General features: G+C 45.2%; 2 protein-coding genes across 2 annotated transcripts in view; one reads left to right on the top strand and one right to left on the bottom strand.

Annotated features, from left to right (window-relative positions):
* Positions 1 to 4,854: 4,854 nt before the first annotated feature.
* LOC310961904 (uncharacterized protein) lies at positions 4,855 to 8,145 on the top strand. The gene is made up of 2 exons (XM_083934197.1): positions 4,855 to 7,687; positions 7,724 to 8,145. The coding sequence occupies exon 1, from the start codon at positions 5,632 to 5,634 to the stop codon at positions 6,853 to 6,855; it is 1,224 nt and encodes a 407-aa protein (XP_083790323.1). The 5' UTR covers positions 4,855 to 5,631; the 3' UTR covers positions 6,856 to 7,687; positions 7,724 to 8,145.
* Positions 8,146 to 8,298: 153 nt separating this feature from the next.
* cdc42bpab (CDC42 binding protein kinase alpha (DMPK-like) b) overlaps positions 8,299 to 17,002 on the bottom strand; it is an 87,898-nt gene continuing 79,194 nt past the window's right edge. Inside the window, 10 exon segments of the mRNA XM_083934196.1 lie at positions 8,299 to 8,485; positions 11,435 to 11,592; positions 11,695 to 11,812; positions 12,985 to 13,102; positions 13,368 to 13,491; positions 14,657 to 14,741; positions 15,064 to 15,161; positions 15,248 to 15,462; positions 16,517 to 16,641; positions 16,741 to 16,994. Coding sequence (XP_083790322.1) covers positions 8,354 to 8,485; positions 11,435 to 11,592; positions 11,695 to 11,812; positions 12,985 to 13,102; positions 13,368 to 13,491; positions 14,657 to 14,741; positions 15,064 to 15,161; positions 15,248 to 15,462; positions 16,517 to 16,641; positions 16,741 to 16,994 — 1,427 coding nt within the window. The 3' untranslated portion in view covers positions 8,299 to 8,353.

Raw genomic sequence — 17,002 nt, 5'->3', positions numbered from 1 at the left:
AAAAAGACAAAAAAAGATGCCAAAAAAATGAGACGGAAAAAAAGAGGCCAAAAAAATGAGACGAAAAAAAAGAGGCCAAAAAAATGAGACAAAAAAATGAGACAAAGAAATGAGACAAAAAAAAGACCAAAAAAAGAGAAAAAAAATGAGACAAAAAAAGAGCAAAAAAATGAGAAAAAAAGAGACAAAAAAATGAGACAAAAAAAAGAGAAAAAAAGAGGCAAAAAAAAGACCAAAAAAATGAGAAAAAATGAGACAAAAAAAAAGAGGCCAAAAAAATGAGACAAAAAAATTAGACAAAAAAAGACCAAAAAAAAAGACAAAAAAAATGAGAAAAAAGTAGACTAAAAAAGATGCCAAAAAATGAGACGAAAAAAATGAGACAAAAAAATGAGACGAAAAAAAGACCAAAAAATGAGACAAAAAAAGATGCCAAAAAAATGAGCCAAAAAAATGAGACAAAAAAAAATGAGAAAAAAAAGTGGACCAAAAAATAAGACAAAAAAAGAGGCCAAAAAAATGAGACAAAAAAATGAGAAAAAAAAGTGGCCAAAAAAAAATTAGACAAAAAAATGAGACGAAAAAAAAGAGGCCAAAAAAATGAGACAAAAAAAGACCAAAAAAAAAGACAAAAAAAATGAGAAAAAAAGTAGACAAAAAAAGATGCCAAAAAAATGAGACGAAAAAAATGAGACAAAAAAATGAGACGAAAAAAAAGAGGCCAAAAAAATGAGACAAAAAAAAATGAGAAAAAAAAGTGGCCAAAAAAAGACCAAAAAAATGAGAAAAAAAAGAGACAAAAAAAATGAGAAAAAATGAGACAAAAAAGAGACCAAAAAATGAGACAAAAAAAGATGCCAAAAAAATTAGACAAAAAAATGAGACAAAAAAAGAGACCAAAAAAATGAGACAAAAAAATGAGACGAAAAAAAAGAGGCCAAAAAAATGAGACAAAAAAATGAGACAAAAAAAATGAGAAAAAAAAGTGGCCAAAAAAATGAGAAAAAAAGACAAAAAAAATTAGAAAAAATGAGACAAAAAAAGATGCCAAAAAAATGAGACAAAAAAATGAGAAAAAAAATGAGAAAAAAAAGAGGCCAAAAAAAGAGATAAAAAAGAGACAAAAAAATGAGACAAAAAAAATGAGAAAAAAAAGTCGCCAAAAAAAAATTAGACAAAAAAAGACCAAAAAAATGAGAAAAAAAAGAGACAAAAAAAAGGCCAAAAAATGAGACAAAAAAAGATGCCAAAAAAATGAGACAAAAAAATGAGAAAAAAAAGAGACCAAAAAAATGAGACAAAATGAGACGAAAAAAAGAGGCCAAAAAAATGAGACAAAAAAGACCAAAAAATAAGACAAAAAAAGAGGCCAAAAAAATGAGACAAAAAAAATGAGAAAAAAAAGTGGCCAAAAAAAAAATTAGACAAAAAAAGACCAAAAAATGAGAAAAAAAAGAGACAAAAAAAAGGCCAAAAAATGAGACAAAAAAAGATGCCAAAAAAATGAGACAAAAAAATGAGAAAAAAAAGAGACCAAAAAAATGAGACAAAATGAGACGAAAAAAAGAGGCCAAAAAAATGAGACAAAAAAGACCAAAAAATAAGACAAAAAAAGAGGCCAAAAAAATGAGACAAAAAAAATGAGAAAAAAAAGTGGCCAAAAAAAAAATTAGACAAAAAAAGACCAAAAAATGAGAAAAAAAAGAGACAGAAAAAAAGAGACAAAAAAATGAGACGAAAAAAAAGAGGCCAAAAAAATGAGACAAAAAAATGAGACGAAAAAAAAGAGGCCAAAAAAATGAGACAAAAAAAGACCAAAAAATGAGACAAAAAAAGATGCCAAAAAAATGAGAAAAAAAAGAGGCCAAAAAAATGAGACAAAAAAAATGAGAAAAAAAAGAGACCAAAAAAATGAGACAAAGAGACAAAAAAATGAGACCAAAAAAATGAGAAAAAAAAGTGGCCCAAAAAAAATTAGACAAAAAAAGACCAAAAAAATGAGAAAAAAAAGAGACAAAAAAAAGGCCAAAAAATGAGACAAAAAAAGATGCCAAAAAAATGAGACAAAAAAATGAGAAAAAAAAGAGACCAAAAAAATGAGACAAAATGAGACGAAAAAAAGAGGCCAAAAAAATGAGACAAAAAAAGACCAAAAAATGAGACAAAAAAAGAGACCAAAAAAATGAGACAAAAAAATGAGAAAAAAAAGAGACCAAAAAAATGAGACAAAATGAGACGAAAAAAAGAGGCCAAAAAAATAAGACAAAAAAAGAGGCCAAAAAAATGAGACAAAAAAAATGAGAAAAAAAAGTGGCCAAAAAAAAATTAGACAAAAAAAGACCAAAAAATTAGAAAAAAAAGAGACAGAAAAAAAGACAAAAAAATGAGACGAAAAAAAAGAGGCCAAAAAAATGAGACAAAAAAATGAGACGAAAAAAAAGAGGCCAAAAAAATGAGACAAAAAAATGAGACGAAAAAAAAGAGGCCAAAAAAATGAGAAAAAAAAGAGGCCAAAAAAATGAGACAAAAAAAATGAGAAAAAAATGAGACAAAAAAAATGAGACAAAGAGACAAAAAAATGAGACCAAAAAAATGAGAAAAAAAAGTGGCCCAAAAAAAATTAGACAAAGAAAGACTAAAAAAATGATTTCATTTTTTTTGTCTCTTTTTTTGTCTCATTTTTTTGTCGCATTTTTTTGTCTCATTTTTTTGGCCTCTTTTTTTTGTCTCATTTTTTTGGTCTTTTTTTTGACCATTTTTTTGTCAGATTTTTTTGGTCTCTTTTTTTGTCTCATTTTTTGGTCTTTTTTTCGTCTCATTTTTTTGTCTCATTTTTTTTGGCAACTTTTTTTGTCTACTTTTTTGTCTCTTTTTTCCTCTCTTTTTTTTCTCATTTTTTGGGTCTTTTTTTTCTCATTTTTTTTGGCCACTTTTTTTTTCGTCTCATTTTTTTGGCCTCTTTTTTTGGCCTCTTTTTTTTTCGTCTCATTTTTTTGGCCTCTTTTTTTTCGTCTCATTTTTTGTCTCATTTTTTTGGCCTCTTTTTTTTCGTCTCATTTTTTGTCTCATTTTTTTGGCCTCTTTTTTCGTCTCATTTTTTTGTCTCATTTTTTTTGGCAACTTTTTTTGTCTACTTTTTTCCTCTCTTTTTTTTTTGGCCTCTTTTTTTTGGCCTCTTTTTTTTCGTCTCATTTTTTGTCTCATTTTTTTGGCCTCTTTTTTTTCGTCTCATTTTTTGTCTCATTTTTTTGGCCTCTTTTTTCGTCTCATTTTTTTGTCTCATTTTTTTTGGCCTCTTTTTTCGTCTCATTTTTTTGTCTACTTTTTTGTCTCTTTTTTCCTCTCTTTTTTTTCTCATTTTTTGGGTCTTTTTTTTCTCATTTTTTTTGGCCACTTTTTTTTTCGTCTCATTTTTTTGGCCTCTTTTTTTTTCGTCTCATTTTTTTGGCCTCTTTTTTTTCGTCTCATTTTTTGTCTCATTTTTTTGGCCTCTTTTTTTTCGTCTCATTTTTTGTCTCATTTTTTTGGCCTCTTTTTTCGTCTCATTTTTTTTGGCAACTTTTTTTGTCTACTTTTTTGTCTCTTTTTTCCTCTCTTTTTTTTTTGGCCTCTTTTTTTTGGCCTCTTTTTTTTCGTCTCATTTTTTGTCTCATTTTTTTGGCCTCTTTTTTTTCGTCTCATTTTTTGTCTCATTTTTTTGGCCTCTTTTTTCGTCTCATTTTTTTGTCTCATTTTTTTTGGCAACTTTTTTTGTCTACTTTTTCCTCTCTTTTTTTTCTCATTTTTTGGGTCTTTTTTTTCTCATTTTTTTTGGTCTCATTTTTTTGGCCTCTTTTTTTTTCGGCCTCTTTTTTTGGCCTCTTTTTTTTCGTCTCATTTTTTGTCTCATTTTTTTGGCCTCTTTTTTTTCCGTCTCATTTTTTTGTCGCATTTTTTCGGCCACTTTTTTTTCTCATTTTGTCTCATTTTTTTGTCTCTTTTTCTCATTTTTTTGGTCTTTTTTTCTCTTTTTTTTGTCTCATTTTTTTTGTCTCTTTTTTGTTTCATTTTTTTGGTCTTTTTTTCTCATTTTTTGTCGCAATTTTTTTGGCCACTTTTTTTCTCATTTATTTGTCTCATTTTATTTGTCTCTTTTTTCTCATTTTTTTGCTCTTAAAATAATTTCCAGACTTTTATTGTGAAACTTCTGAACCAAACGTCTGATGTTTTTACAAACGTGTCGAAGCTCGTTTCACTGAACGAACTCTTATTTTATGAACGTTTTATTAAAGAAAGACGTTAAAATCAGTCAAAGTAGTTTTTTTAATCCATCTTTTCACAAATTTATCTCATCAGCGGAGTTAATAATGTAAAGACACAGACAAGCTCTGGGGCTGTAGCTCAGTGATAGAGTGAATGCTTTGCATGAATGAGGCCCCGGGTTCAATCCCAGGCTTCTCCAACAGGCTTTATCTGCAGCAGCTTAGTCCAGAGGTGACTCCGCTGGCATGTGTGATGTCAGGACCATAACACATGAATGGAGCATGGACTGGTGGCTGGAGAGGTGCCAGTTCATCTCCTTGACACTGCAGAGGTGCTGTTGAGCAAGGCACCAAACCTCCAACTGCTCAGATCCATTGGCAGCGCCCTCGCTCTGACATCTCTCCTTAATTGCATGTATATAGATCCTGTTTGTGTGTGTGTAACATGAATAATAAGAGTTGCAGTACAAATAAAACCATAATTCTTCTTCTTTTCAGCTGCGTCGGTGAATAAAGTCACAGAAAAGTGTTTGAAAAAGTCAAACTAAAGTAGTTAAAAGTAGTTTTTAATCCCTTGTCCCCGTAAAGACGACTCAGCGACACGTGTGTTTCTGTAACAGCCCTCCGCTTTATTGAAATACACCGGAGTCAGGTTAATAATAGGAGTCCTCCACAGACGCGTGGACATTATTCTGCTTTGACCTTAAACACCTTAAATATTTTTTTGTGCAAAAAAGAATCTACATCAGCTGCAGCGGGCCGTCGTCAGGGCGACGCCCGAACCGTCCGAGAGGGAAACAACCAACCAAACATGATGATTACATCTAAAACATGCAAAACTGTACAAATTATTACAAAGAAGTCCTAAAAAACAGAAACAAAGTGTGAATATGAAAAGATATGTGAAAGAGAAGAAGAAGAAGCTTCTGGAGAAACAACCGCGCTGAAATGCAAAGGCGCTTTTTTTGTGTTGGAGTTTCTTTCCACTGCGGCGCCTTCGCCCTGAACGCCTCATCCTCACGCCTGCGTCCGCTAGCCCCCTCTTCTGTGCTCTCTCTCTCCCTCCCTCATCCCTCTCTCTCTCCCTCTCTCATCCCTCCATCAAACAAACCCCACACTCATTTTCATCCGAGTGAAAATTCATTGGTTCGGACATTTCCTGAGTTTCTCTCCCCCGCTCCTTAAACCGTCACGTCCGGGGTCACGTTCTGTACAATAAGGGCCCCAAATAACCCCCCCCCCCTCGTCCCCCCTCGTACATTCTACGGAAACTCCGGCGGGAGACGCACGAGCTTAAAAACGCTTCTCAGACGTGAACGTTTGGAATAAAATCAGCTGAAACTTCTTTTTATATAAAATGAAATATTAAAAATAAACAAAAACACTTGGAATGAGCCGTTTGGAGCGACTTTGTGTTTCCACGGGAGCGGGAAGGAAGACGAGGACGCAGGAACGAACACGAGGACGCAGGAACGAAGACGAGGACGCAGGAGCGAAGCTACGGACGCAGGAACGAACACGAGGACGCAGGAGCGAACACGAGGACGCAGGAACAAAGACGAGGACGCAGGAACGAACCCACGGACGCAGGAACGAAGACGAGGGACGCAGGAACGAACACGAGGACGCAGGAGCAAACACGAGGACGCAGGAACGAACACGAGGACGCAGGAACAAAGACGAGGACGCAGGAACGAACCCACGGACGCAGGAACGAACCCACGGACGCAGGAACGAACCCACCGACGCAGGAACGAAGACGAGGGACGCAGGAACGAAGACAAAGACGCAGGAACGAAGACGAGTACGCAGGAACGAAGACAAAGACGCAGGAACGAAGACGAGGACGCAGGAGCGAACACGAGGACACAGGAACGAAGACGAGGACGCAGGAACGAACACGAGGACACAGGAACGAAGCTACGGACGCAGGAACGAACACGAGGACACAGGAACGAAGCTACGGACGCAGGAACGAAGACGAGGACGCAGGAACGAACACGAGGACGCAGGAACAAAGACGAGGACGCAGGAACGAATACCGCAGGAGCGAAGACGAGGACGCAGGAACGAAGACGAGGACGCAGGAACGAAGACGAGGGACGCAGGAACGAAGACGAGGACGCAGGAACGAAGACGAGGACGCAGGAGCGAAGACGAGGACGCAGGAACGAACGTGAGGACACAGGAACGAAGACGAGGACGCAGGAACGAACGTGAGGACGCAGGAACGAACGTGAGGACGCAGGAGCGAAGACGAGGACGCAGGAACGAACGTGAGGACGCAGGAACGAACGTGAGGACGCAGGAGCAAAGACGAGGACGCAGGAACGAAGACGAGGGACGCAGGAACGAAGACGAGGGACGCAGGAACGAAGACGAGGGACGCAGGAACGAAGACGAGGGACGCAGGAACGAAGACGAGGGACGCAGGAACGAAGACGAGGACGCAGGAACGAAGACGAGGACGCAGGAACGAAGACGAGGAGCGAAGACGAGGACGCAGGAACGAAGACGAGGACGCAGGAACGACGACGCAGGATCTGTAACGTGTAACGTGTGCGTCCGTAACGTGCGCGTAGGTGACACCGCGTCAGAACCACAGTGGAGTTAGTGTTTAACGCCGGGACAGTTTTCTTTTTGAAGCGTCTGAAGCTGAAGAAGGTGACGTGAGTGTCTGGAGCCGCCGCAGCGTAAAAACGCTCGTTCAGACGCCGTTTCCACCGCGCAGAAGAAAAACAGCCCAAGGGGGGCGGGGGGGGGTTAAGAGCTCCGGCCCTGTTAGATTCACAGACGCAGCAGCACTGAGGTCATTTCATCTGCACTTGTTAGTGTTTAAGTTCTCAGTTTAGTGTTTTTCTTTAAATCAGGAGCTTTTAAAAGTGTCGTGACGAGCAGAAAAGAATAATTAGCGTCAAATCTCCGTCTTTTTGTGCCGTTTCTGGTGAAATCGAAGCTCAGACGCACGTTTCCATCGAGGCGCCACAGCCAGTTTAGAAACACACACGTTTAAACAGTCAGAGGAGGAGCAGGACAAGGCACCTGCACCCGTGTGTGTGTGTGTGTGTGTGTGTGTGTGTGATAAACGCTACAGTACGGGCAGTCGTGTCGTGTCAAACTCAAATTCAAACTCGAGTGGGGAAACCAAACAAACACACGCTGCGTTTCACTCGTACGATAAAAAACAAACAAATCTAAAATCAAAAGGGTAAAAAAACAAACTGAAAGTGTTAAAAATGGCTTTTTTGTGTGAAAACGACTCAAAAATCACTCAGAAATAAAGTCAAAGAGGAGTTTTTCTGCAGCTCTCTTTCGTGTTTCCTCATCATATATTACTCTCTACTCTGGACCTATGTACATCGCTGTGATGGGAACCTGGGAGGCGGCGGTTTGGTCGTACAGCGGAGTGGAGCGTCTACGCGACAGTGGAGGACGCGTCCGGGGGGGTGACGGCGCTCGCCCCCCCCCGGAGCGACGGGGAGGAGGAGAGCGGCGCAGGAGCTGTGGTCAAAATCAAAAGTATTATAAAGTCACTGCACTTAATATCAGGAGCAAAAGAAACAGAAACCATTGCTTTCCTCTCTCTCTCTCTTTAACATGTTGAACGTCCGCAGCACCCGAAGAGAAAGAAAAGGAGGGGGGGGAGGAGGCGGACCCCCCCCTCGTCTAAGATCGATAAATAAATTAAAAGTGTTTCCCCTCAAACCCAGAGGCTCTATGTACAAGTACAAATCCCTCTCTCCGTAATCATCCTCTCGTGGTTTTGTTGCGTTGTGAGTCTCGACCGGGGGGGAGGGGGGGGGGTCATTCCTATAATCATACGCCCTTTCTGAACACACACACGCACACACACACGCTGGCAGCTTCTCGCACACACACACACGTACGTTTGCACCCGCACACAAACACGACCACTCGTTCTCCACATCTCTCTCTCTCTCTGTCTTGGAAGTACGATGAGAGACGGACTGAAGGTGTAAAGTGGTGAATGTTCATCAGGAGGTGCAGTTCTCTGGGCGGTGGGGCGGCGCAGAGGGTGGGGTGGGGGGGGGGGGGGGTTCAGACAGGAAGTGAGAGGCTGTGACGGAGGAGGGAGAGGAGGGAGAGGGGGCTCATGTGTCCCAGCCCATCCTGTCTGTGCTCTCCAGGGACAGGGACTTGGTCTTGTGTGGGGACGCCGGGCTGGGGGGGCTGCTGAAGGTGGAGCTGTTGGAGGCCGTGGAGTGACGGGGGGAGTCCGAGTCCTGGAGGAGAAGAGGAAGAGGAGAAGAGGAGAAGAGGAGAAGAGGAAGAGGAGAGAGGAAGAGGAGAGAGGAAGAGGAGAGAGGAAGAAAGCAGGGAGGGGGGGAGAACACAAGTTAGAAAAGGCAGGTCGTACGTTGTGACACAGATTACAGAGTTTAAAGTTCAGACTGAGGAGAAAACGCATCAGATAAAGGACTGAACACTCGGGACGGGCGCGGTGATCCGCGTACTCGAGTACTGGTTGTTGGCGTCAGTGTTCGTGCTGCGTAGGCTTTGACACACTGAGGCCTCTACGTCTCATCCGCGGGTAAACGCTCTCTACGCGTCGGTGAAACGCTGCTGTTTCCTTTTCGAACAGTTCCAGATCAGCCCTCAGCGTCGCCGCTCCGTCGTGAAGCCGCCCTCGTTGCCGTGACGCTGGCGTGACTCGATAAAAGTGACGGCAGCAGAAACAGGAGGTTGGTCCGTGGCCCGGAGAGGCGGACGGCGTCCTCTCTCTCTCTTCTCCGCGCTGTGAGAGGAACGTCGTGGAGCCGATGCTTGAGTGTGAACACGAGCGCGTCCACGTGTTCAGACGGAAGACGAGAGGAATAAAAAATCACTCAACGGAGGAAGAGAGAGAGAGAGAGAGAGAGAGAGAGAGAGAGAGAGAGAGAGAGAGAGAGAGAGAGAGAGAGAGAGAGGAGGAGGAGCTGCTGTCGGACATTTAGATCTGCACGTTAAAGAAACCAAACGACTTTTGTTGGTTTATAAAATGAAGAAGAGGAAAAAATAAAGTGAAAAACAAACGGAGCTCAACTCGATCTTCAGGTAACTGCTCTTCACTGGTGCTCATGCATGTTCTCTGTCTCTGCTGCTGTGTGTGTGTGGGGGTGACAGATGTAAGGGCAGATTGAACCCACACACACACACACACACACACACACCACAGTCCACATCAGCAGCAGATGAGCAGCTCAATTGAGCAGAAATGATCGACTGCAGGGAAACAAACATGCAGGCAGGACAGATGAGGTGTGTGTGTGTGTGTGTGTGAGTTTGTGTGTGTGTGTGTGTGTGTTCAACCTTCATACTGTACAACACACAGTGTGACTCCCCGCCCTTAGGCGAGGACATTTAACCCAAAATGTTCTCCTGTGCTGTTTGAACGCATCTTTTTACTGTTCTGTGACTCTGAACTCGTCTCTGATGAACAACAACATCCTCGGATCCAACACACACACACACACACACACACACACACACACACACACACACACACACACACACACACACACCCACACACACACGGTCCTTCACAGGTCAGTGCAGATGGGCAGGTGTGTGTAGATGACGTCGATGACTCGTCTAAACAAGCACGTTAACGCAATCTTCTGAGAAAATATCACTGAAAGTTGCTCTCTGTCACTGTCACATGACCCATAATTTCACACATGTGCAGATTTCAGATCAGCTCTTTTCAGCACCTCACAGCTGTGGTAAATTACATAAAGTAAGTATTTCCATCCATAAACTAATGCGTCAGTGAAACAGACGTGTATGTGCATCAGAATCGCTCTGAAGCGTGCAGCTGTGATGATGAATTCCAATCCAAGTCAGAACCGAACCCTCAGAGGGAGAACAGCGTCCTGCACAGACGACATGCTCGTGTTACTCTACACCTGTCGGCCTCGCTGTGCTCTGAGAAGGACGGCTCGCTGTGCTCTGAGAAGGACGGCTCGCTGTGCTCTGAGAAGGACGGCTCGCTGTGCTCTTGGTTGGAAACGTGGGCAGGCTGTCGGGGAGCTGCGTGGAAGCAGACATGCTCTGAGGGATGAAGGGTGCAGCAGCAGCAGCAGCAGCAGCAGCAGCGTCACCGTTTCAATCAGCAGCCAAAACAATGACAGAGGCGGGTGAGGGACAGACGGGTGGTGCAGCTGATGCTCCAGTGAAAGGTGCTGCTGATGTGACGGGGCTGGAATGGTGCAGCGAGACACTGAATGTGTGTGTGTGTGTGTGTGTGTGTGTGTTCAGTGACACGGTGCTCTCAGTTGTGTGTTGGGTGCGGTCGTTTGCAGCTGTTGACATTACCTTCATCTTACTAAGCAGGGTCCTTAAAGCCCTTTTCAGATCGGGGGTCTTCTCCGACGGGGAGACTGCCTGCCACTGCAGAGGAGAGGTCAGACTCAGCGCCCAGCCCACAGACAACATGCTGGGGTGGGAGGGGGGGGAGGGAGGGAGGCGGGGAGGGGAGGGGCGAGGCACAGCTGAGTGAGGGTGGAGGGAGGCGAGGAGATGGGGCGACATGGAGCTGACGGAGTCCGGGCGTATGGGCCATGAGGATGGGGAGCCACAGGAAGGATGGTTGAGGGTGGGTGAGGTAATGGGGGAGGAGGGGGGGAGTTGCCCAAAACCGCAAAAGCAGTCGTAGCTACTGTTGGAAATGTATGTAACCGATGTTGCAGGAACAGACACCGGATTACAGATGCGTTCAAACATGATCAGACTTAGTGTCAGTGTCTCCGTGCCTGAACCTGAGGACGGCTCCAGGGAGGGGGGGAGGGTGGCGTTAACAGTCTGCGGTCACTATGAAGCGCTGACATCACAGGGAGCTGAGCGATCAGTCAGAGAAGTGGGATGAGGTGAGAGGCCTGCACCCGGGGGCCGGGGTGTTTGTGGAGGATGGGGTGGAGGGAGGAGTTCTTTCAATGAGGAACAATTTCATTTATTCTGTTTTTTTAATATCTGATAACTTCAGGTCTACAATCACACAGCAGGAGGTAATCATGATGGGCATTTGGACTCATACAAAGCTGATGTTGGGTTGACGTTAAGCGGCTGAACAACAGCAGATTTGAACAGTTAGTAGAGACTAACGTGTGCAGTTAAGACAGGATGAGTCGTTTACAGATGCACTTTGTTTACAGTCAACCGCACATGAGGCTGTATGCTTTGCTCTATTCACTGACCTCTCTGTCAAACTGTGAGAGCGGAGCGTCGCCGCAGTCCATGCCTCCTCCAGAGGACAGGGAGCTCTCAGAGGGGGACGTCATGGTCTGCCGTTTGGATCCGTAGCTTCCTCCCGACAGCTCTCTGCGGAGAGCGCTGCCGTTCTGGGAGGACGCGCCTGGGGAGAGAGGAGGGAGTCAGGGAGGAGCACCGGACGTGGAGTCGTTTCAGAGAAGGTTCCTGCTGCAGGGGTGAGTCAGGGGTGGACGCTGTTACTCACGGATGCCCAGTCCGCTGCTGGCGCTCATGGAACGGCCCGGCTCGCCCCGGTTCTTGGTGATGGAGGGGATGCTGACGGAACCGCTGAAGCCCGCACGGCTCTCCTGAACACGGACGTTCTGGTTTAAACACGCACGGAGCAAACACACACACACACACACACGACACAGAGTGCGGTGCAGGGGGAAAGGAGTGAGGAGGGTGCAGTGACACACACTACATGCTCTACAGCGGAGCTCAAACGGGCCCTGAGGCCACTGAGGCCACGGCAAACGGACATTCACATCTGAGCGTTGGCATGCTGCAGAACACATCACAGGGTGAAGGACAGGGGGCGGGGTTCTGCAGAAGCTGCTCTACACACACACACACACACATCTCAAACAGCCCGAGTATGTCTGTGTATACATGTGCTTATTGTCCAACTGTTCCCTGTGTTTATAGTATGTACGTGTGTACGTGTGTGTGTGTGTGTGTGTGTATATTTACACACAGCCGAGCACTTTTAACCGATCATTGACCGTTAAAAGACAAAACAGGCAACTGAGGAGCAGTTCAACGGTCCGTGGGTCTGAGACTGCATCCACCTGTGAGGTTGTCCTCTGTGGCTCTTAAGCCCAGTTCAGACCAAAGATTCGCAACGCGACAAAACAGTTTCAGAAAGTTGCAGCGGTGTGAACTGACCCGTCTCGTCTGGACTCACACCGGCTGATGTTAACGACATCGACACACGTCACCTGTTTCAACAGCCAATCAAGTCTGAGCAAAGTCCGCTGGTCCAGTCACTGAGAGAGTCAGGACGTTATGGACAAAGGCTCAACGAGCGAGAGTGTGTGTGTGTGTGTGTGTGTGTGTGTGTGTGTGTGAGAGAGAGAGAGAGAAAGAGACGGGTAAAGAGAGAGGGTCGAGCGAGCGCCGTAATCCAGAACAAAGCAGTGAATCAGGGAAATAAAACAGTGTTTTTTCTGTTTCATCTCTAAATAAATGCAGCTGTAGCGAGTATCTCACTGTCTCTGTCCTCATTTATATTTTATAACACTACAAATTACCTGAATTTGCCTGAAAAGTCAGAGCTTGTTGCATAGGAGATGATAACCCGTCTCATCACATTGGTCAGAACGTTGCAGACCTGCACGTTACAAGTAGCTTCAAGTCTGAACTCTTTGGTCTGAACTGGACTTTACCGGCGTACGGACGGCAGATTTAACCTGCCACTATGTGTCACGTAGCTCTGGCTAGTAAGTTGCATTGTAAGCTCTTTTTTTATGTGTGTGTGTGTGTGTGAGTGTACCATGGGCAAGTCTTTAAGGATCTGGATCCCGTCTCCTGGTCCCATGTGAGCCACGTGGTTGAAGTTGGTGGGGTTGGAGATCAGCTTGTTCCTCATCTCTGGATCTCGCAGCATCTCTCTGGAGTCACAAACGCACACGGAAGAGATGAGTAGAGGCACAGAGGGACAGGAGCAGACTGAGAGCAGCAGTACTCTCCTCCGTTAAACAGGAAGTGTACCTTAAGGGCACAAGTTAACTTCCACGTGAAAACATGCACAGAACAGAAAGTAACAGATGAGAGAAGCGGAGACTTCAGAAAGTGGAAACTAAGAAGTAAGAGGCTGAAAGCTCCGGTGACACAGACATAAATCATGAGTGACGCCTGGTGCTGAACGCGACCCACCTCCTCTGCTGCAGCCGCTCCTCCTCAGGCACCCTGAAGGAGAAGCGTCTCTTGTTGTTCATGCTGCGCACCATCTGCTTCCTGCTGTTGTCTGACGTCTCCGGGACGACCAGCTCATCACCTTCTGGAACATCACAACAAAGCCACAGGCACGTTTACACGAAAGAGTACAAAGTGTGTGAGTGAGAGCGGCATGTGGAGCTTTCTGCTGCTGCTCAAGATGCTTTTGTTCTACAGAACATTTCATATAACGAGCAGAGGAAGGTTCAGACGCCTGGAGTCCTGCAGTGAACGCTCAAACCCTTTACCTTTCAGACCACAGTGGAGTAAATCTAAGACTTTATTGAGTCATTTTTTTTAGTTTTTATCCGTGTGCGGCTTCACAGTAGCCTGGCATCGACCTCAGTTCAAAGAGCAAAATGCCTCTGGACGCAGTTGAACAGACCAACAACCAATCAGCGCAACAAAACGACGTAGCGCTGAGCGACGCATGCAGGTGGAGTCGGTGTTCGGTCCGTTGTGAAGCAGGAGCCCAACAAACTTTTTCATATTACAGCAGAACAGTTTACTGAGGGCGCCCTCCCACTGTGCCTCCGTCCCGTGCCCCGTGCTTTAGGGTCCTTGTCCCCCCCTCCAGGCCCGTTTGTACTCACACTACCTGGGCCTCGGAGAATGCTTCCTGCTGCCTATACGTCATCACGCCGTAACACGTCACACGCATTGATGACGTCATGGCGATGCGTGGCTTTGTTTCCAGATCTTTCCGTAGACCTCAGAGTTTTTGTGCGTCTTGTCGACTGTTTTTGAATCTTTTCATCGACCAAATCTGCAGTAAACACTCCACCTCCGCATCACACCAACGTGAGCCTTTCACCGCCATTGTTTGAAATGTCCGCGCATGGTCCCTCCTTCTTTTTTCTACGTCCCAACAGGCGCACAGGAAATGACCTCAGAACCGCCGTAGGCCTCGTGCTCGTACACGTGCGCACGCTCGTGCTCGTACATGTGCAAACGTGCTTTACTAAAGCCCACCTCTCCCAAACGGGCCGTGAACGGCAAGCGTGTCGCTCCTAGACGCGGTACGGTTTCACTCACACTGGTCAAAGGAACCAGACTTAAGCCGTGAAATGTGTTTGGACACGGTACGGATGGACAGTGTGAGTGCGCCTTAAGATAGGAGTATCACGAGTACGTCAGCTACGTTCAGTACTGTACATCCAAGCAACCTCCTCTGTAATCGTCTTAAAGGTCCCAGACTAGCTTCAATCAATACACTTGTGAATTCTTACCGGCCATCTTGTTTCTAAAGTAGATGAGCCGGACTGTTTCCAGCCCCAGCAGGTTCAGAGAGCCGTCAGCGTTCAGAGGCCGCACCTGAAGATGAAGCAGAGAAATCCATCATGGTTTCATCCATTTTCCTTAAGCTGCTATGGGGTGTGTATGTGTTTGTGCGTGTGTGTGTGTTGGTGTGTGTGTGTTTGTGCGTGTGTGTGTGTGTGTGAATGGATTGTAGTGTTTTGAATAAATGAGCACTGTTTTTAAAACTGTGCTCAAACAGCCGTTTATGGCCAGGTGGCAAACAGAAGTCAGGTTGCTATGGTGACAGAGACAAATGGGACCCATTTCTCTGATCCACCAGGTGGCGCCAGAGGTGCGCGTCTAGTGCCTGATGTCCCGTCTGATCCACAGCACTGACCTTCTTCAGAGGGATGGTCTGGATCCACTCCATGGTGTTGACGTCGAACACATCGACAGCGTTCTCGCTGTACACTGACAGGTAGGGGGCGTTGTAGCCTGTACAAAGGGAAACATCATTTGTTTTTAAGTCTGCCTCTGCATGTTAATCACCATACACACATTAGCATTAATGCTGCACTCACAGGCAGAGTTGGGAACAGCCGGCCACATCAGCTCCTGCTGACGCGACCTGCGGCCCTGGGAGTCCACGTACACTCCGATGGCGCTGAAGCACAACAGCAGCTCCTTGCTGGAAATCTCCACGGCGCAGAGAGCTTCCAGCCCCTGCTGGGGGATGAAGGCCAGGGTGTGGTCCTCGTGATGGAGCAGGTTGACGGGGGACACGTCACCATGGACACTGTGGAGGTCATCATAGAGTTAGATTTGATAAATTAAGATAATTTAATAAGAGGTTTAATACATTTATACGTTATTTCCAGTTGTTTCAGCAGGGTGAGAATGAGAACGACTTAAACATCAACATTCTTAACACATTAACACAAACACGGACCATCAGTGGAACATATTTAGGTCAGTTAACCGTTAGACTCGCAGGAGCACAGGCGTACATTACAGTCTGTAAGAGGCTGTAGTGGGCTCTGGTTTAAAGCTACAGTGAGGATTCTGTCCTGTTAGTTTGGGGAGGCGGCACAATTATGCTCCAAAGGTAGGTTAAGGTTTCAAAGACGTCCCTTGACCTCTGACCTCAAAATACCTGAGTGAACACTGGTTCTGTGGGTACCCATTAGTCATATAGACATACCCACAGGGTATCTGAATATTTCTGCATACTGGGGTCCTGAATTACATCAATAAGGTCTGACTGGAAAGCTAAACTCCAAGTGTGTTCATTTGCGATGATGTTCGTCCCCATGGTAACCATTTCAGTGTGGTGACAGTGTTTTCTTCGATGATCACAGCCTCATGAAACTTTACAATCACAAACTAGAGCATTTAGAGGAAGAATGGCTTTCACACAAAAATGAAACTCGTGCAGAAATCTCCAAATGTCAAAAGTTTTTGATCCCAGGGATTTTTCTAATGTGTTCCTTAATGTTTTGGTGTCTTAATGTGGGATTTTGTACCGATTATTGACCATTTTATAAATTCTTTAATGGTAAAAAAATGGTTAAAGTTTGAACCAAAACTGTTTAACAAAAGGTATCAACCCAGACATCGCTTCAAAAACTTCATGGGAACACGTGAAAGGTCGTCATATACTTCCAACATAAAGTTCTAAGCCCTTGACACAAAACCTGACACATGATGCATCTCAAATTGATCTTCAGGTTCTCACCTTACACATGATGTGTCTCACTTCTATGTGACGTCTACTGCTGACCTGCTGTCTGCCCCTGAACTTCCCTGTCCCCCCAAAAACGGGTCTAAGTGGGTCTCAGAGTGTGGAGTACCTGTAGCGGGTGAAGCCAGACTGGTATCCCACATAGAGACGCTCGCTGAGCAGACCCATCCACTGAACGGGCCCTGGGGCCTGCACCTCTCTGAGGCGACGGTGACGGGACTTACTCTTATTCACCTGTGAGTGCAGGACGACAAAGCAGCGAATAATGTGAATTAGACAGAAGGAGGCAGCCGGTCACAGTTTAGTATTGATAAATAAAAAGGCTTTTCCGACCTCGTAGCAGATGATTTGTCTCTTCATGGCCACGCAGAGGCAGGTGAGCGCGCCGTTGCGGACGGGACCCGAGACAATGGTCTGGCAGCCCTTTGTCTCGGCCAGCTTGTAGGACTCTGTCTCACGGCCGTCCAAGGCCTGCGTGGGGAAAAGACGGACGTGGCGGTTCCTGCCGGAGATGACCGCCAGCAGCTGCTCCTGGAGTATCAGGTCGATGTGGTGCACCTTCTTGTTGTCCCCCATGCGGATTATTTCTGCGGAT

This window comes from Echiichthys vipera (assembly GCF_963691815.1).
Source record: "Echiichthys vipera genome assembly, chromosome: 19".
NCBI classification, from domain to species: Eukaryota; Metazoa; Chordata; class Actinopteri; order Perciformes; family Trachinidae; genus Echiichthys; species Echiichthys vipera.
The sequence above is the reverse complement of the archived record's forward strand: the minus strand, read 5'-3'. Positions and strand labels throughout refer to the sequence as shown.

Bases quoted from the DNA above. Each gene is read 5' to 3' on its own strand.
- LOC310961904 (XM_083934197.1), top strand. From the start codon at position 5,632: ATGAGCCGTTTGGAGCGACTTTGTGTTTCCACGGGAGCGGGAAGGAAG.